Source organism: Canis lupus, chromosome 22, assembly GCF_011100685.1.
Source record: "Canis lupus familiaris isolate Mischka breed German Shepherd chromosome 22, alternate assembly UU_Cfam_GSD_1.0, whole genome shotgun sequence".
NCBI classification, from domain to species: Eukaryota; Metazoa; Chordata; class Mammalia; order Carnivora; family Canidae; genus Canis; species Canis lupus.
This window is the reverse complement of record NC_049243.1, coordinates 51,005,163-51,031,315: the sequence shown is the minus strand read 5'-3', so window position 1 is coordinate 51,031,315 and position 26,153 is coordinate 51,005,163. Positions and strand designations below refer to the sequence as shown.

Genomic DNA, 26,153 nt, shown 5'->3' with positions numbered 1-26,153 from the left:
GATGAGAACACCTGATACCATCATTACCCATTTTACTGGGTTCTCATTGGTGCACACATCTGTTAGTGCCATGATTTTTAAGCCAGAGGTCTGTCTGATATGATCTACCACATGGTCTACGTGGAATTGTGATCAGTACATATGGCCTAAGTACGTATAATCTGGGGGCCAGGCATGTTGTGTGGAGAAAATTTCTAGAAGCAAATTCAGAGAGGCAACACTAGTTCAAAGCACTTTCCTTCAGTGTGATTGGCTAGGAACACATAGCCTACTTAAGAACCAAATTAGAACATGGCTTTGAAAATATGTGTTTAAATATACACAACAAAAGGCCTTACCTGAATAGTCTCAATTCCAGAGGCTTAGTTCTTCTTCAAAGACTTTTTTTTTTAATTATTTGACACACACACAGAGAGAGAGAGAGCACAGTCAACTGGAGCAGCAGGTAGAGGAAGAGGGAGAAGCAGGCTCCCCGCCGAGCAGGGAGCCCAATGCAGGGCTCGATTCCAGGACCATTGGATCATGACCTGAGCCAAAGGCATATATTTAACTGACTGAGCCACCCAGGCTCCCCCAAAGATTTTTTTACTCTATTTATTACACAGACATATAATAAATGTGTGATTGAGGTGTGCTATCTTCTCCATAGCAAAAGGTGATGAGGCTCTGCTAATTTCCTAAGAAATCACTCCTGATGTCTTTTTCTCCATAACAGAAGCAATCTAAAATAGAGAGTTTCATCTGTCTCACTCCAATGACAGAAGATACAGATAATGAAATCAAAAGAATCCTTGATAATATCTATCAGGTTATTTGAGCAACAGCTGTCCATGTCCCATGGAGTGAAAACCAGAGTCGGAGTCGTGCATCATCAGACCCCTCCCTTGCCTCTGGCCTCATGTCTACTGGTGCTTGCCCTCTTGACTCCACCCACAGGGCATCTTGGCTGTTCCAGGTGCACGCAGCTGTTCCCTGCACATGAGGACTTCCCTTCCTCTGGAAAAGCACATTTCTGCAGATACCTAGCGGCCTGCAGATCCTTCTCATCTTTGCTCAAATAACAGCTTCTTATTGAGGCCTGCTGTGACCAGTCTGTTCAAACTTGGAGCCTTCTAGCACTCTCTATCCACTTTGTTGATAACATAGCACTGAATATCTTCTAACAGCATCCCATATTATGATTGAATTTTTATCTGTCTCTCCTGACTAGGATGTCAGCCCCACAAGAGCAGGATTTCATCCTCTATTTTTGCTTTTTTGCCATATCCCCAGCATTGCAAAAGTGCCTGGCACATAATAGGTCCTCAACAAATTAAAAAAAAAAAATACCCTATACAAGGAAAAAAAAATGCCCTTGCTAAGATGAATGTGGCCATTTAAAATATATGTTAAAATAAAGATATTAACTTCAGTTTTTTTAAAAATGATCTTTCTGGGCCTTCAAAAAAGTCTTCCTTTTATTGTATTTCTAGCACTCCAATACAGTGAGATACAGAAATGCACAGAGAGAAGACAGTGAAATCAAGATGATCCAGGAAAAAAAGGAGCAAGCAGAAATGAAAAGGTACGGAGTGCTACAGTTGTTTCTGGGCCCTCGTGCTGGAATGACAGCCTTTCCCTCAGCATTACTGTACATAAATTTCCACTTCCAGGAAAGTGCAGGAAGAGGAGCTGAGAGAGAATCACCCATACTTCGACAAGCCACTGTTCATAGTTGGACGGGAGCACAGGTTCAGAAACTTCTGCCGGGTGGTGGTCCGGGCACGCTTCAATGCGTAAGTACACTCCATTTCAGCCAGGTGTTTGGCCTGAGTCGTACAAACAGCAGGAGAGGTTGTCATAGGAGGGAGAAGGAGCATGTAATCCTAATGGGGTCACAAAATAAACCGTGGGCTAATTAATCATGCTGCTCCTCTTTGCCGAGTGGCCGACCAGGTGGAAAACAAACAAAGGTTGCAAGTCGTTAACATTTATATAAAACTCACGTTTATGAACCACTGAACAGCCACCTTTACGTGCTCATTATAACAGTCACCAAATACATTTCTGTCAGTGTTACTAACTCCACGTTTTGTTTTGGAAATACTGAACCAAGCATAGACTGAATGACATAGGGAAGGTCATTGCCTACATCTTCTTGAGTTTCTTTGTGGCTAAAATACCCTAATTGGTTTATTCTAGAATAATGGAAAATAAAAATAAAGTTGACTAGTGCTTCCATTACTATTATGAGAATAAACCCACTGGCCAGTGTCTCTTCCCTACCCATGTGGAAGACATGTGTAAGAGGCAGGCAGTCTGGTCGACCAGGAGGATGCAGCATTTGTGATGACCCAAGTCAATTTTAGAAGGCAACCAGTGGATAAAATGGAGTTTTTGTGCTGCATAACTTTAGTAAACATCCTGAAGACCTTAAGAGTCCTGGAGGAAGTGTGAAAGCTTTCCATCTAAGCAGTTGGATCTTCCTCGATGCTGTTATTAGTAGCATATGATCATCACTATGTGTTTTGGACTGAACTATGTGTGTCCCCCTGCCCAAAAAAAATCGTATGTTGAAGCCTTAACCCCTAGTACCTCAGAATGTGACTTTATTTGGAAATATCCTCTTTCAAGAGTTAATTAAATTAAGATGAGGTGATTGAGGTGTGCCCTAATCCACTACTATCCTTAGGACTACTGTCCTAAGAAGAGGAGGACATGTGGACACAGACACCTATAGAGGGCAGACAGTGTGAAGACATAGGGAGAAGACGGCCATCTACAAACCAAGGAGGGAGACCTAGAATAGATCCTTCCTTCACGGCCCCCAGAAGGAACCAACCCTGCCCACACCTTCATCTCGGACTTCTCCCTCCAGGACTCAGAGAAAATGTTTCTGATGTTTAAGCTCCTTGGTCTATGCTACTTTGTTACGATAGCATGGTAATATTCAGGGTTGGAGGACACCTGGCAAACTATTTGGTGTCATTTGTATGTCCTCCCCCTCTGCTCTCAACCCCCAACAAAGGAGAACATTTAAATTAGCAGAGGTTAAGGGCCTGGCTCTGCTCAGAGACCCCAACTAGTGCATGGCTCTCTCTGACTGGCAGTCTAGTGTTCTCTCAGCCGTTCTGGAAAGACCCTCCCAATTTAAGGCACCTGAGTCCTAATGATTAAAAACCTCCCTGAGTTTTCACAAAGTGAAAGAAAGAAGCAGGTAGTTTAGAGTTTATTTGATCAATTCCCCAAGTGAGTGTTTCATGTGGATTTATCCTGTTGGCTGCCTCCATGCTAACATCTAATTGCTAATTCTCCACCTCATTTAGTGTGGACTTAGCCTCCTTTTGTCAGCTCTGCAGCTGATGTGGATAGAGGAAGACTTTACTGTAATTGGGAACACACACACATCCAGACCATCAGGAGCTTCACTGAAGCTTGGGCACCGGCTTCCTGAAAGCAAAACTTACAATGTGGGCAGGAGGACAAGAAATTCTATATAAATCACTCAAGATCATGGTTCAACACAGGGGAAAGAGCTCCATCTAATTTCTGGAAATTTAACTGAATAATCATGAGGGAAATTCTTTTTTTTTTTTAAATAAATTTATTTTTTATTGGTGTTCAATTTGCCAACATACAGAATAACACCCAGTGCTCATCCCATCAAGTGCCCCCCTCAATGCCCGTCACCCATTCACCCCAACCCCCCGCCCTCCTCCCCTTCCAACACCCCTAGTTCGTTTCCCAGAGTTAGGAGTCTTCATGTTCTGTCTCCCTTTCTGATATTTCCCAAACATTTCTTCTCCCTTCCCTTATTTCCCTTTCACTACTATCTATATTCCCCAAATGAATGAGACCATATAATGTTTGTCCTTCTCCGATTGACTCATTTCACTCACCATAATACCCTCCAGTTCCATCCACGTCAAAGCAAATGGTGGGTATTTGTCGTTTCTAATGGCTGAGGAATATTCCATTGTATACATAAACCACATCTTCTTTATCCATTCCTCTTTCGATGGACACCGAGGCTCCTTCCACAGTTTGGCTACTGTGGCCATTGCTGCTATAAACATTGGGGTGCAGGTGTCCCGGCGTTTCATTGCATCTGTATCTTTGGGGTAAATCCCCAACAGTGCAATTGCTGGGTCGTAGGGCAGGTCTATTTTTAACTCTTTGAGGAACCTCCACACAGTTTCCAGAGTGGCTGCACCAGTTCACACTCCCACCAACAGTGCAGGAGGGTTCCCTTTTCTCCGCATCCTCTCCAACATTTGTGGTTTCCTGCCTTGTTAATTTGCCGCATTCTCACTGGTGTGAGGTGGTATCTCATTGTGGTTTTGATTTGTATTTCCCTGATGGCAAGCGATGCAGAGCATTTTCTCATGTGCGTGTTGGCCATGTCCATGTCTTCCTCTGTGAGATTTCTCTTCATGTCTTTTGCCCGTTTCATGATTGGATTGTTTGTTTCTTTGCTGTTGAGTTTACTAAGTTCTTTATAGATCTTGGAAACTAGCCCTTTATCTGATATGTCATTTGCAAATATCTTCTCCCATTCTGTAGGTTGTCTTTTAGTTTTGTTGACTGTATCCTTTGCTGTGCAAAAGCTTCTTATCTTGATGAAGTCCCAATAGTTCATTTTTGCTTTTGTTTCTTTTGCCTTCGTGGATGTATCTTGCAAGAAGTTACTGTGGCCAAGTTCAAAAAGGGTGTTGCCTGTGTTCTCCTCTAGGATTTTGATGGAATCTTGTCTCACATTTAGATCTTTCATCCATTTTGAGTTTCTTTGTGTATGGTGCAAGAGAGTGGTCTAGTTTCATTCTTCTGCATGTGGATGTCCAATTTTCCCAGCACCATTTATTGAAGAGACTGTCTTTCTTCCAATGGATAGTCTTTCCTCCTTTATCGAATATTAGTTGACCATAAAGTTCAGGGTCCACTTCTGGGTTCTCTATTCTGTTCCATTGATCTATGTGTCTGGTTTTGTACCAGTACCACACTGTCTTGATGACCACAGCTTTGTAGTACAACCTGAAATCTGGCATTGTGATGCCCCCAGCTATGGTTTTCTTTTTTAAAACTCCCCTGGCTATTCGGGGTCTTTTCTGAGGGAAATTCTTGAACTGCTAGGGCAGGGTCTTTAACTGAGTGTTTTTAAATGGGAGTCTGAATTTTGTCACATGCATGTCAAAAATTGTTGAATGGAGTCATGTATTCTAAAATCAAGGATTTTGAGAAATTTTAAACTTTACTTTCACAAACATCAGCCGCAACCTCTTTGGATTTTTCTGTCACCTAATGTTCTCTGCCTTTGAAAGTCACACAGTTCCTGGAAATGTAATTTTATAGAGGATATAAAAGAGATTTTAGGTAGATAAGATGTTTATAAATCCCATGCTGCCAAGTGATAACACGCTTGCTATGTTGCAGAATTTTGTGTTTGTTCTCTCTTCCAGATCTAAAACAGATCCCGTCACAGGAGCTGTGAAAAATACAAAGTACCATCAACTTTAGTAAGCATTACAAAGTCCGTTTTCCATGCACATTTGAAATCTCCATGTACTGCTTTATGCTGCATAAAAATGTAAAGATTCTCTTTATTTTCTTGCCATATCATGCTATGAAATAGACAATTGGGGATTAAAAAAAATGCCAGTCACATTTCTAGAATCACAGAAGGGTCATCTCTGACATGCATGGCCTTCCCTGGAGCCTTCGTTTCTCAATCTTGTTTGGTCTCTGGCAGTGATTTGCTGGGCTTGGTGACTTACCTGGACTGGGTCATGATCATCGTAACCATCTGTTCCTGCATTTCCATGATGTTTGAGTCCCCCTTTCGAAGAGTCATGCACGCCCCAACTTTGCAGGTATGGCTGCCAAATCTCAGCCCACAGCTCAGCAGAAAACACTGGGCTGCAGTTTGTCCCTTCTTGGTGACCCAACTGCCTCTTGCCCATTTCAGATTGCCGAGTACGTGTTTGTGATATTCATGAGCATCGAGCTTAATCTGAAGATTATGGCAGATGGCTTATTTTTCACTCCAACTGCTGTCATCAGAGACTTTGGTGGAGTCATGGACATATTTATATATCTTGTGAGTCTCTGTTTTTCCTAAATGTGAGACACTGTGGTTTTGTGAACTCTCCGCCTTTCTCAGTCCAGGAGAAAGATATGTGAGTATCAGAGGTTTAGATGCCATTACTGAGTCGCAGGTAGTCTACTACAGGCAAATGAAGGCATGCACAAAAAACCTAAATAAAAAGCATTAAGAAATTCCATGGATATGCTTCACATACATCAACCACATTCCTATCCACGTAAGACATACATTAATAAGGCCTAAGATAGAAATCTCATTCACACCTCACAATCCTGTGGCTCCCATACTAAAAAACAAAAACAAAACCTACATCATAATTGATTGATGAGCTCCTCATTGCTAAAAACCAACCTAACATGAGAGTGGTTGGACCTGTCTTTCAATTCCAATATACAAAATACCTGGCTAGACAAGGTGACCATTCAACTGTTCAGTTAAACTAAATTGGGAAACTATAGGAAGGGACTTGAAGAAATTTCATTTTTTCTATATGTCCAAGAAGGCATAAAATCAATGTCTTTTCCAACTTAAGAAGGAGAATTGTGACCATTAACATGTAAGATTAGATCGTCAATAAAATAGTGAGAATCAGGTCAAGCATGAGGGTGAGCATCCTTGATCAAAGGAATTTCAATCTGAGCCTCCAGCGTATATGTTAAAATAAGGAGGAGAATGCACTGGGGTACACATACACACGATGTGGGCACTCCCACTTCATTTCTGCAAACAGCTGATGACTTTTCCTTTGGCACCACTGGCAGGTCTAGATTGGGTTCAGAGTTAAGAGATTGCATATATAGCTTGTGAATCCTAGTTCTATAGACCATTTGGAATCTCTCAAGGAAAGTTGTCTGCAGTTGGCTCTTAGACAAGTGTAGATAGTGAAGGATAAATTATATAAATTCTAGAGATTTTTTTTTTCACTTGCTAGGTAAGCTTGATATTTCTTTGTTGGATGCCTCAAAATGTGCCTGCTGAATCTGGAGCTCAGCTTTTAATGGTTCTGCGGTGCCTGAGACCTCTGCGAATATTCAAACTGGTGCCCCAGATGAGGAAAGTTGTTCGAGAACTTTTCAGTGGCTTCAAGGAAATTTTCTTGGTATGTTACACTTACCCTCTGCTTCTGGTTCATACAGCCCCACTCTGTGATGAAGCTAACAAGGGGGTACAGGGAGTCTTGATTGCCACGGGTAAGTCCCCAATCTTATTTATTGCCAGAGGACTATAAAGATGCTAAGAAAACACAATACACATTTGGAAACTTTTACCGATGGATGCCCTGACTTGTCAGAATATCTAATTCAACTGAACATTTTTAGTAAAAGTAAGATGAAAGGAAGAGCCCAAGAGGTCCTATTTGCTAACACTTCCCATTCCTAACTCATGACCCTAATTTTTATTCTGGGTTTTAGTTTCCTTATCTAGAAATCAAAGATAAGGTTCAGCAACACCTTCACAATACTTCACAATACTTTGCAATACCTCACAAATATTAGCAGTTAATACATTTGGACTCATTATTTCATTTTGTATGTCCTCAGTTTCTTACAGCATAGACCTTGTCTCTGATCTTTGGAGCGTTAACATAAAATAACTTAAAAAAAAAAAACTAACATACAGGTAAAGCCCACTTTAAGTAGCCTCAGGATACAGTAATGAATACTTGGAAATGGGGCAAAAACATTCTTTATAGTTAGACGATCCTGATTTAGGGTTTTCCAAGACCAGGGTTGCAGAAAAACGATGAGTAGGAAGCCCATTGCTCACAATCATTACAGAAGGATCTGTGCCTTACAAAGGAGTGATCAAAGGATTCTTTTTATTATTGATGAGTTCTGCTCATGCATGGAAAACACGAATTAATTTACATAAGCTTATTTTATATCTTGCTTTCTAGAAACATACCTATGGGGAAAGAACAGCAGTAGTTGCTGTTGATTCAAGGGTATTTTTAAAGACAGGTTGTGATGTTTCTATAGGCACAGAGTTGCTAATATTTTTCTAAAGACGTATTTGAAATCCCATATTTTCTTTGTGCTAAAGCCATAACACGGTGGTTTTTCACACAGCTGGAACTGAAGGGAAAAAGGGTATCACCTGACAGCTAATGTGTATGCATCTTGGAGCCATGATAGAATTTAGCAGAGAAATCTATTTGTGCCTTTCTCCTGATGGTGTTTCTGTGGTTTTGGTATATTTAAGGCAGACATTTAGATTATTCAACCAGCACAGACCAGTGGTTTGGGTCCGTGTTTTTTACCCTTTGCCATTTTTCTCTGCTGAGACCAAAGCACCGTCCAGCAGAGGGAGCACCAGTCAATTCACAGACTTGCTTTTTAGGACTAAATGATCTCACCTCCTCTGTGTGCAGCACTTTGGTTTGCCCTCATTGCTCACAAGAAACCAAAACCATTTATGCTTTGCTGATATAGATAGGAATCCATTTGGAGACAATGGGGAAAATATAATTATTCAAGCATTTTTCTTTTGTTCCATTAACGTGTCGATTTCAAAACCAGAAAAACCCAAGTCATATTAAAAACACCTTAGCCCATTTTCTTACATGAAAGTCATATGTTTCTATTCTTAAATATTCAAAACCGGTTGTTAATTCTCTTCTCTTAACATCCCAGCAAGGCTAAATTGAATGACCTGTGGTGAAAAAGACGATATCATGAAAAGAACACAGATTTCATACCATGTTATCTGAAAAGTCATGTCCCTGTCACTGTTCAAATCAAGCCTACGTAGAATTTCTTACCAAGACATGTGATGGCTCACCAATTTTTTCCAGGTCTCCATTCTTTTGTTGACATTAATGCTTGTATTTGCAAGCTTTGGAGTTCAGCTTTTTGCGGGGAAACTGGCAAAGTGCAACGATCCCAACATTATTAGAAGGGTAAGATACTGCTTTCTGTGTTTTGGGATTAAAATTGGGGTAGGTTCGCCACCTCTTTCCTCCCTGGTCAGCACATGGTGAGACTACTTTGAGAAACCCTTCACAAAACTAAGAATTCTCTTCCCACCAATTCCTTTGGCTTAAGGCAGGCAATGTGTCTCTTCTGGCTAGCACAGGTTATTCTGCTTTCTCCTACTGTTCCAGTGTGAACCTCTGTTGACACCTCTGGCAGAGCCACCTGAAATTCCAGATGCTCGTAGCTGTGAGCCTCAGACACTCTCCCTTTGGGCCTCCCCTAACTTAATCCTGCCTCTGTTGTCACAGAAGACTCCTATCAGCAACCACCACCACCACCACCACCCAGAAAGGACAAGAAACAAAGTTTGACTGTCATAGCACTGTTCATTGCTTCTCCACTTCAGCAGTTCTCTCCATGGGCAAGTCTCGAATCTTCCCCACTAAGAGAGCTAACAAAGACCTAAGCTTGACTACTTCTGCCACTGTCCTTTACCTTATCTTTCTTCAGGCAATGTTAGTAAGAGGAGGCCAGCTCTTGGACAAGCCCAGTGTTTTGGTAGCTGAACATAATGAAATGAGCACATTGCATCTTGGACAAGGTGAACAGTTCTCCTCCAAATGACCTCTAGGAGACTCAAAATTCCTTTTGTCTTCCTCCCTTGTCTAACCCTTTGATGTCTTCAAAGTCTTCTCCATTTAGCTGGCAGATAAGAGCACAGAACCACCTGTGTTTTGAGGGTTACGGGCTGAGCCTAGAAGGAGCACCCTCACTTCAGCCAATTTCACCGGAAAGAGCTTGGCTTCCAAAGGCCAGATGGGAGAATGCAATAGGTAGCTCAGTGATGTATCCTGCAGAAAAACGGGGAAAGTGTGGTCACAATTAGCCACCACTGCTACACTATCCAGTGCCCTTTCTCTTAGGATTCTTCCTCATGTTTCATGTAGATTAATGAAGTGAGCCAAGCACTGCTTATGTACAAACAGCAAAAACATTTCCTCTTTCATCCAAATAAAATAACACCTTAAGTCCATTAAAACGCATGTACCCAAAAGGTCTAATAGAGCTTAACTATAATACATATTTCTATTTCCAGAAAATATGGCTCTTGAATATTGATTTTTCATTGGCATGAAAATTTCTACATTTTTAGGGCTATTGATTATAAAAATTATTTGTTCCCTGATGGTTATAAAATACAGATAACACCTTTGTCCAGTCAAACACATTATCAGTTATGTTAATAGTGAGGATTTTAGGAAGTGGCAGAGCAGAAGGGACATACTAGGTTGGGCAGCACCTGTATTGCCTGAGGTTTGGGGAACTTCCATAAACCTTAGAAGACAGAACAAGGAACATGGTATAAAGGTCATGTGTACTGATCAGCTAACAAGGGAGGTGATAAAGAGCTGGTGCATTAATCCACAAGCTCTAGTAAGGAAAGAGGAGTTATTTTGCATTCATACTGAATAGAGGCCAGGAAGATGAGAACAACATTTCAAGATGAAGCCCAGAAGGAATCTTACAGAACTCAGTATATTAATAATGACCTAAGCACATTGTGATTTTATACTATCTACTCATACCCAGACCATGCTAAAGATAGAGGTACAAAGGTTAAATAACTTATCCAAGGTTACCCCAAAATAAGTGGGAAGCTATGATTCATGTCTAGGCAGCCTGGCCTTATCGTCCATGCTTTTAACCGGGATGCCAGGATGCCTCACCCAATCAAAGGTGGGCTCCTGCTGGGCTCAGAAAGACAAGCTGGGAGAGGCCATAAGGCCAAGTATATCATGGGGCCTCTATTTGATCCACCACAACACAATCAATAGGAATAATGTCGTAGATGAACGTGTAAAGTTACTATGAAACGATAACTGCAATATATTTTAACCGCAAAAGTGGCCTTTGGAAGAGTAAAAACTGTACCATTCCATATATGTGTAGAAAAAAGACTGGAAGGATATTCACCAAAATGTTAACTGTGTTTGTCTTTGGTAAGACAACTGTGTTGTCCTTGGGTAAGTTTGTCTATGCCTTTTACATTAAAGGGTTATTATTTGTGTAAGAAGGCTTTTGTTTTAATGGATTTTATTGGTAATCCAAACAGAAATGATGTTGGCATTAACAAAACCTGTGAAAATAAGAATGGAGAGGAGACCCAAGCAGGATAGGGGAAAGCCATAGACAACTCTGAGATCTTTATGCCGGAGTTGACAAAGTACTGGTTCATGGACAGCAATGGAAAAGGTGGGAGGAAACAAGGTTAAAGGTTGAAGGTGATTTTAACCAGGCTAAAATTTGAAGTTCTGTTGAAATATCCAAGTATGTACATATTATACCCAGGAAAGGTGTTTAGGTTCAAAATACAACAATCACGGACAGCCAAAGATACAAAAAAAAAAAAAAAAAAAAAGATAAGACAAAAAGGAGAATAAAGACAAAAAATGAGTGAAAAACTTCTTACTCCTGTTTTAAAATATTTTTAAAACAATGTTATTGGAGATAGAATTCACCTACTACACAATTCACCCACTGGAAGTATGCAATTCAGTAGTTTTTAGTGTATTCAGAGTTGTATAATAGTCAGTCTTAGAATATTTTTATCACCTCAAAAAGAAACACTGTCTTTTAAACTTGTCCCCTCTATACCCTTATCCCCCTTGCACCCCCACCCCCAAACAACCACGATTCTACTTTCTGTAGACCCTATTGAACTTTTATATGAATGGAATCATATAACATGTGGTCATTACTGGCTGGCTTCTTTCATTTAGCACAGTGATTTCAAGGTTCACCCATGTTGTAGCAAGTGTCAGAGCTGAATAATATCCCATTGCATGGCTGCACCACATTTTATTTAGGTATTTGTCCATTGATGGGCACTTGAATTGTTTCCATCTTTTGACCATTATGATTAATGCTATTTACAATGATAATGACATAAACACTCATGAACAGGTTTCCATGTAGAAATCTGTGTTCATTTCTCTTGAGTAAAAACCTTAGGGGTGGAACTGCTGGGTCCTCTGGAAATGCTTTGTTTAATCATTTGAAGACCTGTCATACTATTTTCCAAAGTGACTACACCATCCCACCAGCAGCATGAGAGGAATGGGGATGTCAGGGGGGGGTAAGGGTAGAGAGGGGATTCCAATTTATGCACATCCTTGCCAAAGCTCATTATTTAACTTTTTGTATATTGCCTTCTTAGTGGATGGAATGTGGTATCCCATCATGGGTTTGCTTTGCATTTCTTGGCTGACTAATGATGCTGAGCATCTTTTATGTGCTCATCGGCCATTTGTTTGTCTTCTTGGGAGGAATGGTTCTTTGGATCCTCTGCCTACTTGCAAATGTTCCCAGTGTGAACTTTCACTGCTCATCTCTGCACTTCTTGTCCCTGTTTGCTGGGTAGCTATCCACATCGCTGTTGTCACATAAAAATCTTTGCTATCCTAGGCTAAAAGTGTTTATCTTTTATCTTTTAGGAGTTCACAGTCTGACCAGGCTTCCCCCTCCTTGTATTTTTTTCCCTATTTTAGGAAGATTGTAACGGCATATTCAGAATTAATGTAAGTGTGTCCAAGAACTTAAATTTAAAATTAAGACCTGGAGAGAAAAAGCCTGGATTTTGGGTGCCCCGTGTTTGGTAAGCATATCAGAAAAAGATCCTGAAGAACGCTATATTTGTCAGTATAAGGTTTTAAATCAATATAATATGGCATGAAAAGTAATTTTGCTAGAGGTGCCAAGATTATTTTAAGTAATACAAGGCAAAGCACTGAATTACCACAGGATGCAAAAATACAGTAAATGAGCAAGCAAGTGGTACACTGAGTCCCGTGTTGCTTCATGAAACTAATGGATTATCACCCCAGTATTTTTCTAATACTTTGAAGTATGTATCTCGATTCACATGGCATTAAAAATTAGTGAGGCTTAAAAGACAAAGATTTTCTATCAAATTAAAACTAAACTCGTCCTGAGTTTCTATATTTAAGGGAGAATCTGATATCCTCAAAACAGTTGTAGAGGAGCCCAAATCATAAAGCTGTTTCAATTTTAAAACTCATTTACATTGAAGGATTTCCATTATTGAAACGCTGGAAAGGAATAATCAGTAACACAAATGATAATATCTAACTTCCCCTTTAAAATTCATTTTTCTTGAAAATGAGTTTTCAAAGCATTTACCTCAAAGCTAGAAGTGTCTAGTACCTTCTTTCTCATCCATTTTATTAATGACCATGAATGAAATCTCTCAGTAGGCTTCATTGATGAACGGAGTGTCCTATTAACTTCGTTCATCCTTTTAAATAGTCATCTGTTTTCTTTTTATTTCATTTTACCTCTTAGAATAACAAGTGAACTATGGCAATGACTCTGCTCTTGTCACAATTGGTGTGCTCTATTAAATGTCAAAACTCTTTCAAAGAAATTGCATTTCACCCAGTTGTACCCTTAGGACTCATTGTTACTAGCTTTGGCATTTCTCTAAAGTGAAATTCACTTTTATAAACAATTCAGTACAATTTTTACTGGGTTTTAATTTTTTAATACCAAAGAACTATGAGAAAAAAAGATGAATTTGGATGTGTGACTTGACCTGGAGAAGGAAGTACATAACACATGGAGAAATCTTTAGTGCTAAACTAGAAAAGCAATCTAATTTACATTAAAATAAAATATTAAAGCATATAAAGTTTATTTTTGTGAGGTGAAAATGCATTATTACACCTTAAATAATTTATTCATATCAAGACATCAAATGAGATTTTTTTTCCTACTGTTTTGGAATTTTGGCAAAAAGCCTCAAAGCTAAAATGAAAAAAAAAAAAAAGCCTCAAAGCTAAGGTCACTAGGAGATGAATTTGATTATATTCAGAAGAGAGCAACATCCCAGTCCCAGCAGCATTGACTAAAAGGTTATCCACCCCCATCACCCCGCTCTTGTAAAAGAAACACTACTCTCAAAGACAGGGTCATAGAAGTAAATGAATTCAGTAGGCAGTGCTGTGGCATCTCTCCCTTCACTATGGGAGGAGATCAGGGGTGCTTGTCTTCCCAGCCAAGTGAGGTCCCCCACAGGGACTGTCAGAGTCTGGCAAGGCAAGAAGAGATGCTCATGTAGGCAAACGGCTCTTCACCATCTGGCAGGGCAGAGTTATTGGGTGTTCGTGGAAGCTCCAAGTCATCACTGCCTAGGGCCACCTGTTCTGAGCCATCTTGATGGAACTCTGCTGCAAAGGGCTATGGCTGGGGAGAGGGTGCTCCTACTGGAGGGGCTATGGGGTTGTTTCCAGGAATGAGAACTGAGGAATCAGCCAAAGACTATCCTTAGCAGGAATGACACAATGAGGCACCCTCATGCTGAGGGATGTTTCAAAATATAGTGTATTAATAGAAAATTTCAGGTATAGTAAAGCCAACAGATTGAGACAATTACCATTGAAGAGCTAGTTTGTTACTCATCGTTCCCAAGAGAATGGGGAGGCCACAGAGGGAAGCACCAGAGTCAATCACCAGTTACTGTGGGCAAGAGCCTTTATTGTGGTTTCCCTGAGTTGGGATTGATGAGTCCAGGCAACCAGGTTTAGTATTGGCTCGTTGAGTAACTTCAGTGGGCTCTGGGACACAGGAGCTATCCCCAGTGGTCTGGTAACTGGTGATTAGGGCAGGTGGATGATGGGCTAGAGTGTGGAAACCTGATAAAAGAGGTAGTTGGGGGGGGATCCCTGGGTGGCTCAGCAGTTTAGCCCCTGACTTCTGCCCAAGGCTTGATCCTGGAGTCCCGGGATTGAGTCCCACATCAGGCTCCCTGCAGGGAGCCTGTTTCTCTCTCTGCCTGTGTCTCTGCCTCTCTCTCTCTTTCATGAATAAATCTTTTAAAAATCTTAAAAAAAAAAAAAAAAAGAGGTAGTTGGGGCTGTGGACTCTGGGTCTGTGTTTGAAAAGCAAGCCCTAAAAACACTTCCCAAGGAGGTGGGAGGGTGATAGGAAGGTAGGAGGCCAAAGCAGGGTGATTCCGGCACTTTATCAAGTTGTCCAGAACAAAGTGTGTCCACCGTATGTATGCTTGTAGGACAGATGTTAAATTATCAAGTTTACAGAAGCTAAGAACATGGCAGACAATGTACTCCATGAAAAGAATAGCTTTTGTGATCAGAGCAGCAGTGGCCAGCTTTCACCAATGTAAGATACCTGGACTTGAACTCCATTTCTAAGTCCAGTTGCATCACATCCCCACCTTGTAAGAATCAGATGGTGGCCTGAAGGGGAGGAGGGAACAGAGTGGCCAGCACTCTTCCCTCCTCGTCTCGGATCGGGCTGAGTGGCTAAGGATGGGGTTCTTGTACAGGTTATGAGAACAAAGGTCTGATGTAGAACAGAGTGGGCTTTTTAGAATGAAACTCATCTAATAGAACTGAAAGTGACCAAGAGGCTTTGGGATCTCCAAGATGTCAGGAAAGGAGCTAGGACCCACTGGAAGGCAGTGTTGGGAGAAAAGTAAACCTGTTTCCAACCATATCCCTGGCATTCAGCCTGTTCCATAAAACCAGCTACCTGTGATTTTAAAAATTGAAATGAACTGAAACGCAGTGTTTCATGTAAGTTATTATTAAGGGTTTCAAGTTTGACGGCACTTTAAAAGCATAAGCTGATAGAGGGGCGTCACTTGAACACCATTACAATAGGGCTTGTCCATTTGTTCAGAATATTGTGACTTGGGTTAGTTTTGGGAAAATAAAAATCTTCTGTCAAATGAATGTCGACTATAACCATGATAATTTTCACATTTTCCTTCTTTAGTAAGCTCATCAACAGCAGCCAAAATGTTATAATTTTATATTGGCAAATTTATGATTAAGAAAATAACTTATAGCTAGGGAACTGGCATTGGAGAATACTTTGATAATTATAATTAGGAAAGACATAAATATGCACCACCTAATTCAGGAGACAGGCTTCTATATTTCTGTTCGGATAAATACATTCATTTTCTTCTGAATCACTCAGACTTGATGAGATAAAAATTACCTTGGTAAAAAGTATAAAATATATGTATTGTAAATATTGTGTGTTTTGTTTAAGCAGAGGCCTAGGACATAGAACGATGAGAGAAATATTTTTTTAATTTTTTTTTTTTTATGATAGTCACACACACACAGAGAGAGAGAGGCAGAGACACAGGCAGAGGGAGAAGCAGGCTCCATGCAGGGAGCCCGACGTGGGACTCGATACCGGGACTCCAGGATCGCGCCCTGGGCCAAAGGCAGGCGCCAAACCGCTGCGCCACCCAGGGATCCCGAGAAATATTTTTTTTTGAAATATTTTTTTTTTAAAAAAGGCACTCGGGGGATCCCTGGGTGGCGCAGCGGTTTGGCGCCTGCCTTTGGCCCAGGGCGCGATCCTGGAGTCCCGAGATCTAGTCCCACGTCGGGCTCCCTGCATGGAGCCTGCTTCTCCCTCTGCCTGTGTCTCTGCCTCTCTATCTCTGTGTGACTATCGTAGATAAATAAAAAATTAAAAAAAAAATAAAAAAGGCACTCAGTTTCAACAAATATATTTATTGAGTGCTTACTGATCTTCAGACATTATGCTGTCACTGGGGACAAGCTATGACCCCCAAACCCTAGGAGCTTGAAGTATATTGGAGAACAGACATTAATATTACAGATAATGTAATATAATATGATAAAGGCTTTGATGCTACATAAATAAGCCCCTAACCTCACCAGAAGCTTTCCTGGAGTTTACCCCTAGGTAATTTTAAGTTATACTATAATAAATTCTGGCAGAAGGAGATGAGATCTTTGTAGTCTATAGCTCAATTTGAGTATGCTCTTTAAGGAAAAGAACATAAATCTATCTTTCTTCTGTTTCTTGGTTTTGGTTTTGTTTTTTAGATTTACCCCTTCATTTAAGAGAGAGAGAGAGCACAAGAGCAGGGGGAAGAAAGAGGGAGAGAGAGACAAGCGACTCCCTGCTGAGCGAGGAGCCCAATGTGGGGGGCTTGATCTCAGGACCCTGAGATCATGACCTGAGCCAAAATTAAGAGACAGATGCTTAACCAACAGGGCACTACCCAGGCGCCTCTTCCTTACTTTTTTAAGTCTAACAGAAACATGACCCAGGGTCTTGGAGGACCATGTGGGGAGTGCCTCCATCCAAGGGCACAGCCTGAGCTCCTCCCTTTCTGGAGCTCCAGCTCTTCCCAGAGGAGGAGCAACCCTCCTTATCATGACCTTGGGACCTTGGACCACTTTTACTGGAAGATAGAAGATTAATGAAATTGTGAGGTTAGAACCCATGTCTTAGTATTCTGAATTGGATGGACAAGATTATAATATTTTTTAAATTAACCAGAAAAGATTATATTTAAACAGACTTCCAGATCAAGGAAGGGCAACAAGAAAGCTGACAACAATGGACTGTGTTGGGATTTACTGAAGTCATCTATGGTTATGCCTAAGCTTAAAACTTTACAATTTTAGTAACATTAACAAGGCATAAACAAACATTATAGATGATTAAAACTGATGCCTATTTTTTTAATGTGATGTGCTCCTCCAACTATTTAAGTCTCTGTAATCCTCAATTTTATTTTTCTTGGTTTAACCTAAAAGTGTATTTTTAACATATTCTAACTTCTAAAGGATGTGGAATATGAAAGTACTTCGGGTTGCTGCAAATTCAGCTAAAAAAGCACTTTTACATAAAGAAAGGGATGGGTAAGAAAGTTCAACATCAGATCTGAGAGCTTGCTCGCTTGGCTTAAAAAAAAACCCTTATTTGAGAAAACTGTGGCATCTGCAGAATTCTTGCAGCTTCTGTCTGCTGTAAAATATATTAAATTTAATGGAAACCCCCAAAGGAAAGGATGTGGGAAATATCCAAAAGAATATTCTCGTACTTTCATACTTAAAAAATATAAATCAGAATCCCAAAATAGGAATTTCTGAGTGGGGCTTTTGCACTCTATGGAAAACGTTTCTACCAATCAGCCTGAAACCTTTAGGAGGAAGTTGGTTTAGTTATATGGTTTCTTATTAGGTCCTCATTTATTTAGTATTTAAAAAAGAAAACTTATAAAGGTGCATTGAATGATTATTTCTATGATTTTAAAAATATATATATAAGGTGGTAGAAAAACACTAACCCAGATTTCCCCAGAGTGTCGCCTTTTGTGAAGGTTAAATTTTGATAAATGAGCTAGCAGGAAAAAATGATCAAAATATAATGTGGCTATGCTTCTGTAGGCCTACTCTTTATAGTAGTCCCAGGGCCAGTTCTCCATCAAATTCCAGAAATACAGTGATAGTCATGACTTTCCAGTGCATAGTTGTCTAGATCTTTTAATTATTTTCAATAGTCTAGTGAGAGGAAAAAGAGAAAAACTCAGAAATCTTTCTACTTACAACAAAAATTTTAGCTAAGACCCATAATGACTAAGGGAATATAATATGGTAGAGAAGATCACTTTTGTTTGTGGGAAGAAAAAGGTAAAAATACGTCAGAAAAACAAGAAATGAGACATCCCCCTCCAAAAAAATTAACAGTGAAGCCAAAGTGTTTTAGAAACCATGAATCAACTGTGGGTGTAGACAGCATATTGCAATGTTGGGTTCTACAAGAAGTCTCTATTGAGAACACCCAGAGGTAATGAAAGAAAAAAATCCCACTTGAGAGAATGTTCTGGAAACATCTAGGCTATAAGCAAACATTTCTTGCCACTCAGTGACCTCTAAATGCATCACTACTTTATAATGTGATAATCCCATGATGTCACAGAATTAAGGAAAGCGGCCAGATTCTACTCTTTACGCTTTCTATATTAACATCAGGAATTGTAATTTACACCTTTAGAAGAGTTTTCGATTATAAAATTATTACAAAAGTCACACCCAGGGGCGCCTGGGAGGCTCAGTCAGTTGAGCCTTGGATTCTTGGTTTCAGTTCAGGTTGTGATCTCAGGGTTGTGTGTTCAAGCCCCATGTCAGGCTCCATGCTCAGCGGGGAGTCTGCTGGAGAGTCTCTCTCTCCCTCTGCTCCTCCCCCTTCCCTAAAATAACTAAATAAATCTCAAAAAAAGAAAAATTCACACCCAAACTCCAGCACCCTTTTGTGAGAAGTTCCCATGCAGTTTATAACTAGGAAGTGGTTTCCAACCCTCAGTATAGTCAGGACGAGCCAAGACATCCAGAGTTAGAAGTTGTGTTGCCTTTTATTGTCTTCTGCTAAGAATACCCCATTATTACCTAATAATTAATTACATTTTAAAAAATTATAACATATTCATGCATTTTTATGATTGAGCAAACAAATGCCATCTAGCCCACCATCCAAGTGGTAAACATACCTCCCACCCAAGAGGGGAAAGAGTTACAGATCTACAGATATTTGCCCTAGGGTGTTTCTGCTCCGAATTTCACAGAGCATTCCTCTTTCTGACTTGCAGGGCAAATCCTAGGAATTTTAATTTTGACAATGTGGGAAATGCTATGCTGGCATTATTTGAAGTGCTGTCCCTGAAAGGCTGGGTGGAAGTGAGGGATGTTATCATTCATCGTGTGGGGCCGGTAAGCAAGCACATGGAATCCTCTGAATGCTTCAACAGCTGCTTTCCTTTGCTTTGATGAATAACCATATTTTTCATTTATACAGATGCATGGGATCTATATTCATGTTTTTGTATTCCTGGGTTGCATGATTGGACTGACCCTTTTTGTTGGAGTAGTTATTGCTAATTTCAATGAAAACAAGGTAAGCTTTCTTGGTTTGAATACCACAGAGTTTATTCTGTTCCAGCCACTTGCTTTGAGCTCTCTTTCTCTCCCACGGCATGAAGTCACATTAAACCATAATGTGACTGGTGTAAATAATCTCTATAACTATTTTATAAGCGATCTTATCACTGCCTTCCCAGCACATTATTTAAGAGCACAGTTCTCTTGCTAAATTTCCCCTCTTGGTAATGGTGTCATTAATTCTCTGACAACTGAAAAGCACATCTCCTATTGTTCAAACAGAGAGGAGGTGCAGCAAGTTATGAAAATACAATGGCTGAACTAAGGGATGTGCTGATTGTAGGTAACATTACTTGCACACAATGTAAATTGGATGCTTCTTTGTAACTCCAGAGGTGAACTCAGAATTTTTTTTTTTTTGAACTCAGAATTTTGATGAGGTTGGAGGTGCAGTAGAAAATTTTCTATCCTAATTCACTGAATAAAAAGAAGGTTTTCTAACTTCATGTAAAAACTTTACATATTTTATGAACTCAGGCAGCATGCTAAGATCATGACAGCTCTAATGATCAGTACAAGAACTCACATAGTACGAACTATGTTCCAGCCAAGCCTAGTTTCCTGTCAAAAAGTGAGTTTGGGGGAGAATATTCTATGTCATTCTTCTGGACATGGCTGATATGCCTTCTGTTATGTAAGGGTCAGTGTTCTGGAATCCTAATAATGGAGATGCATACAGCTTTTGAGCACTTGGGTGCACTAAGTTTCATATATGCTACTTTCACATCTCATGATTCTGAAATGCACAGTGAAAGAAAAAACAGCTTACAGATGTGACATAACTTGTCCGGGGCTTTTTTTTAAAAGAGGTTTTATTTATGTATTTGTTTGTTTATTTGAGAGAGAGAGAGAGAGCGCACATGAGCAAGAGAGCAGAAGCAGTGGGGAGAGGCAGAGGAAGAGGCAGGCTTCCCACTGAGCATGGAGCCCAATGCTGGACTCGATCCCAGGAGCCTAAGGTCATGACCTGAGGCAGATGCTGAACAGACTGAGCCACCCAGGCACAGCCCCCTGTCTGGGGCTTTTAAAGTATAACAAACCAGGGCCAGAATTCAGAAGTGGTGCCTCCTCTGCAGTCTGAGAGTCTTTCAGTTCAAGAGTATAAAAATGTCCACCGTTGTTCTGCATTGAATTAAAGCTAGATGTGCTGCTTCTGTGTTCAGGGCTGGGACCAAATCACACACATGCACGTCAGAGCCTGCTGGCTAGGGTGGCTGTGCATGTGACTGTATCATTCCTGTCCCCCACCCCACTAGGCTTCCCAATGTGTGGTTCCAGCTACTCAATCAGTTGCCACCTTTGATCTGTACCCAATGAGGATGTCACTTCATCTGGGCTTTCAAAGGGTGTGATTTAAAAATCCCCCCTTTGGGCCCCAACACTACTCCAACCCACAGAAATAGTATTTGAGAGTAAAAAAGAAGGATAGTGAGATCATATTGCCCAGCCCCCTATTTTACTATAGAATACATTCATAAATGAGTGTCTCTAAGCTCTATAGTGTGTTCAATTTAATACCAAGCAGAAGGAGGAAGATGGGTCTCTATAGATGCCTTTGAGCCTCACCATGGAGCAGACACTGGAAGTTCCTGAGCAAGGGCAGAAGCTAATCAGTCAGTTAACAGAGAGCTTGGGCTCTGCTCACTCAGAACACCATGCTAGGGGGTGCCTGGGTGGCTTGGTTGGTTGAGCATCTGCTTTTGGCTCAGATCAGGATCTCAGTGTCCTGAGATTGAGCTCCACATAGGGCTCCTGGCTCAGCAGGGAGTCTGCTTCTCCCTTTCCCTCCCCCTCTCCCCCTGCGCTCACGCTCTCTCTTTCTCACTCTATCTCTCTGTCTCAAATGAATAAATAAAATCTTAAAAAATAAATAATTAAAAATACAACACCATGCTTGGCCCTCTGAGCAAACACCCAATTTCAGGAGGATCAAATCAGTGACTTAAATGAACAACATAAAATGTTCAACAACTAGAGGTAAATATATAATCAATCACAGCTCTTAGAGGAATGGGTGAAGTAAACAGCGTGGCAGAAGGTCTACTCACAGTACTGCTTGTATTTATGGTCTGAGGGAAGAAAGAACCATCTTGGCCTGAGTAAGGGAACGTGGACATAAGCTCAAGTGGATGCTTAGAGAAAGAGGAAAAGTAGAAGAAATCATGTTATCAAACATTAAAAGCTTGATTGTTTAGAGATCCAAATTTGAGATCCATTTAGAAGAGGTTTTGGGGTTTTTTTCCATAAGTTTTTCAGATGGTAGCACATGAGCTGCTGTATAACAGCATTTATTTCTTTTATCATTCAGTCATTCAGCAGATTTCTTTGAGCACTTACTGGTGCCAGACACTGCTCTTGACCCTGGGAACACAAGGAGTTAAATACACAAATGAAACACTAAACACATACAGATTTCTGTCCTCATGGAGCTCACATTCTAATGGTCATACCCAAAGGTATGTAAGTAGATTTCCAAATATATAGGCAATAGGCAACTTTTTCACAATTCAGAATTATGCAAAATTATGTTTTCCCTAGAAGATGGAACCCTGTCTAAAAAGTTCAAAGTATGTACTACTAATATATATATTTTTAAATCTCAATTATGAGGTAACAGTTTGATTAATAAACTTAGTTTCACAATAATAAACTTTCAGAGGTTTTCAAATATTAATGATCACATGATACCACTATGCTTAGTATTCTTTTAGATCATTTCAGAGTTCAGCATTCTAAAATAATTGGTTTTGTATAATAAAGTCATAATATGAATGTATATAGCACCCAGAGAACCCAAAGTAGATTTTTGCAGTTAGTAAGAAAAATGATTTCACAATATTAATATCAGAAAAATTAATTCAAGACAAATACCATTATTAGGAATAAACAGAGTAATTAAATAATTGCAAAAGAAACTAACCAAAGTAGCAAAGTAGCAAACTCCAGAACCATAAGATATATGAAGCAAAAATTAACCAAATTATTCTTAAAAGCTAGCAAGTCCAAAATCATAGTGAAATATATTAACATATTTCTCCAAGAAACACGTAGAAAAAAAAAGAAAATATGAAATTTGATGCAGTAAAAACATTTGACCTACTTGACATAAAAAGAACCCTGACCCCAACAATTTTCAAGTATAAAATGTACCCTCAAGGTCATAAAATAATAGTTACAAAAAATTGATAAAATCGATAATGCAGAAAAAATCGATACTGCACAGAACATGTTCTCTTAATAATAAAAAATAACAAAAATCCCTCATAAGTTGAAGATGTTAAGACGACATTCTAAATAATTTGAGTTACAGAAGAAATCAGAGTAGAAAATCACAAGACATTTAGATAAATCATTTATAAAAATCATATATGAAAGGTCACAAGATAAAGATAACTCAGTAAAGAGAAATTTACAACTTTAAGTGTATAAAGATTAATCATTTAGTAATAAGTCAAATATCCAAATCAATAAATTATAATAAGAACAACAAAGTAAAGTGGAAGAACATAACAAAGTTAAGGACAAAAATTAATGATATAGAAAGCAAAGATACTACAAAAGATTTAAGAATGACAAAAACAGATGCTTTAAAAAATTAAATTAATAAACCTTTTTCAAGGTTGAGCATGACCAAAAATGTGGAGAAGGAAAATAAACAAGCTATAGTGAGTCAAAAGGGTGGGTAATGATACAGGGACAGAAAGTCAGACTTACAGAACAGAACCAAAAACCTCATGAGGGACCAGGTATATATAAAAAAGAAGTAGTGCAACAAATTAGTGGAAGAGATGAGACCATAAATAAGTAGCACTGGGGTCATTGAGTGTCTGGATATGAGAAACTAAACAGAGATCTCTACCTTACAGCATACTCAGAAATGAATTCCAGAAGAATGAAAGACCTAGCTATGATAAAACCACTGTTCAACCATGTAGGATTTATGTTTCATCTTGGAGTAGTTGTGGATTTCTTGACTTTAGCCACAAAGTAGAATCCATAAAGAAATTTACAGGTTAGATTACATTAAAATGAAAAGCTTCTGAAAGACAAGAGTAATGATAAGCAAATTTTTTTAAAAAGCAAGCTAAAAGAAAATATTTACAACTCACATAACTGACAGATTAATACCCAGAATATTTCAAAAATTTCTACAAAACATCTAAAGGTAAATATCCAAATACAAAAATGAGCAAAGAATATGAACAGGCAATTCACATAGGAAGATACAGGAGTTGCCTCCTCATTCACACACATAAAAAATGTTTCACCTCATTGATATTAAAACTAAATTAGATATATTTCCCACCCATCATGGCCAAATTAAAATGTCTGATAATGTCAAGTATTGGCAAGAATATTAGGACATGGAAACACTTGAAGATTGCTAGCAGTGAATTTTCTTAGTTATTCCTCTTTGGACAGCAACTTCACAATATCTGGCCAACATAAAGATGTATAAATTCCTAACTCCAGCAATTCCTCTCCTAGAGATTGGCTTTCAAGATGAGACAGTACATGTTTGCTTATTGCAGCATTTTTATAGTACATAAACCTAAAACAAATAACTTCTGATACATTTGTGCAGTGGGATATTCTATGAGCAGTTAAACCAATTAGGCTTACTTTTTAGTTATATGCAAAACATAGTACTCAAAGAAGATAAAAACAAACTGCATAAATAAGCACAGATTGGATACCATTTATATACATTCTTTTAATTCAAAACAAACATGTTCTTATGTATTGATACATACACCAACAGCAAAAGTCTGAAAACATAGTGAGAAAGACACGCTTCTTCAAGAACAGTAATTAGCTCTGTGGAAAGAAAGGAAGAATGGGAGGGAAGAGTGAGTGTGTTTTTTTTTTTCCTGGTCTGCCTTTATAATACAGTGTAATTAAATGTCATGTAATATATTTATATGCATTTTAATGAAGTACTGTAAATATATATAATAAAGAATATCTGATCTCATTTAGCCATTTGTCACAGCATTAATTCTTAAAGATTCAAATTCTGTGATTTCATACCACTTGAAAATAGTTTTATGATTATATATCAGAATATTTTTTTTAAAAAGACACAATCCCCTTAACCAGAAGCAGCAGGTTGACAACCTATAATTTTGTTGCAGTGTTTCCCACTATGAAATAAAAGCAAACTAACCACTATTAGAGTGGGTATCCCCTTTTGAAAATTTGATTGTGTAGAGAAGCTTCTTTAGATTTTTTCCAAACCCGAATATTATACATGTTCAAAGATGCCAGTTGAAGGCCACCCTTTTTGGGCCTCCTCTCAAAACCAAATTTGAGAAGTCTGACCATGTCTGTCGAACCATGATGGTATTCGAAGAATATCTTTATTTTACATCCCCAAATTAGCCCTGTTGGTATTACCACCCCATTTGCAATGTCCTTGGTGTGGAGTAGACGACATAAGGCCTTTTTCTGCTTTCCTTTGTTTATGAAGGGGACAGCTCTGCTGACTGTAGATCAGAGAAGATGGGAAGATCTGAAGAGCCGATTGAAGATAGCCCAGCCTCTTCATCTCCCACCTCGCCCGGGTATCAAAGATGCTCTGATTTTATTCATGTTGGGCACCAGTGTTCGTGATTCCCCAGGAGTCTAAGATTTCAATTAAAATAATAATCGGGAGACCACTAGGCGGTTGTGCATAAGTTAATATAGAAACAGGCTCCAAACTACAGATCTCTCCATAGGCTATTAAAATCAACCACCCAAAGGCTGTGCTTCAGTGCTCTCAGGATAAGCCCTAATGAAAAAATGAATTTTTAAATAAAATATATTTGTGCTGGCCTTTTAAACCTATGAGCGGAATGTATTAAAATGACAGAAATTGAATGATACGGTTCTCCTTCCAATACGGACGGCGTCATGCCCCGTTGTTTTAAATATTCAGAACCAGCCATTCCTGCAAAACACCACACAATAGATGGAACTATAGGAGGAAAAAAAAGTAATGAGTTTTAAAATGAGCATTAAAGGAAATGAAAGACAAGAAAGTAAATGTGACCTATGTCCAAAATGCCCTTGCCTCCACCTCTCTTTTGCAGATAATGATGGTTTTAGAGCTAAGATGTATGACATCACCCAGCATCCGTTCTTTAAGAGGACAATCGCATTGCTTGTTTTGGCCCAGTCGGTGCTGCTGTCCGTCAAGGTACATTCTTTCACACCAAAACTGTGGGAAGGACTTGTTTGTTCATTGGGGCCTCCAAGAACATCGCAAGGGGCCGTATCCATTTACAGTCTACGTCCCTTAGTGTAAAAAATTAAAATTCATAGTCATGTTCTAATGAGAGAAAGAGGGGAAGGTCCTGATGT

General features: G+C 39.4%; 1 protein-coding gene across 1 annotated transcript in view; it reads left to right on the top strand.

The window, feature by feature from the left end:
* NALCN (sodium leak channel, non-selective) overlaps positions 1–26,153 on the top strand; it is a 321,940-nt gene that overhangs the window by 275,272 nt on the left and 20,515 nt on the right. The window contains 12 exon segments of the mRNA XM_038569986.1: positions 1,473–1,564; positions 1,653–1,775; positions 5,436–5,492; positions 5,726–5,846; positions 5,942–6,073; positions 7,011–7,178; positions 8,874–8,978; positions 12,543–12,649; positions 19,460–19,580; positions 19,666–19,764; positions 25,279–25,372; positions 25,883–25,989. Of these exon segments, the coding sequence (XP_038425914.1) occupies positions 1,473–1,564; positions 1,653–1,775; positions 5,436–5,492; positions 5,726–5,846; positions 5,942–6,073; positions 7,011–7,178; positions 8,874–8,978; positions 12,543–12,649; positions 19,460–19,580; positions 19,666–19,764; positions 25,279–25,372; positions 25,883–25,989 (1,326 nt within the window).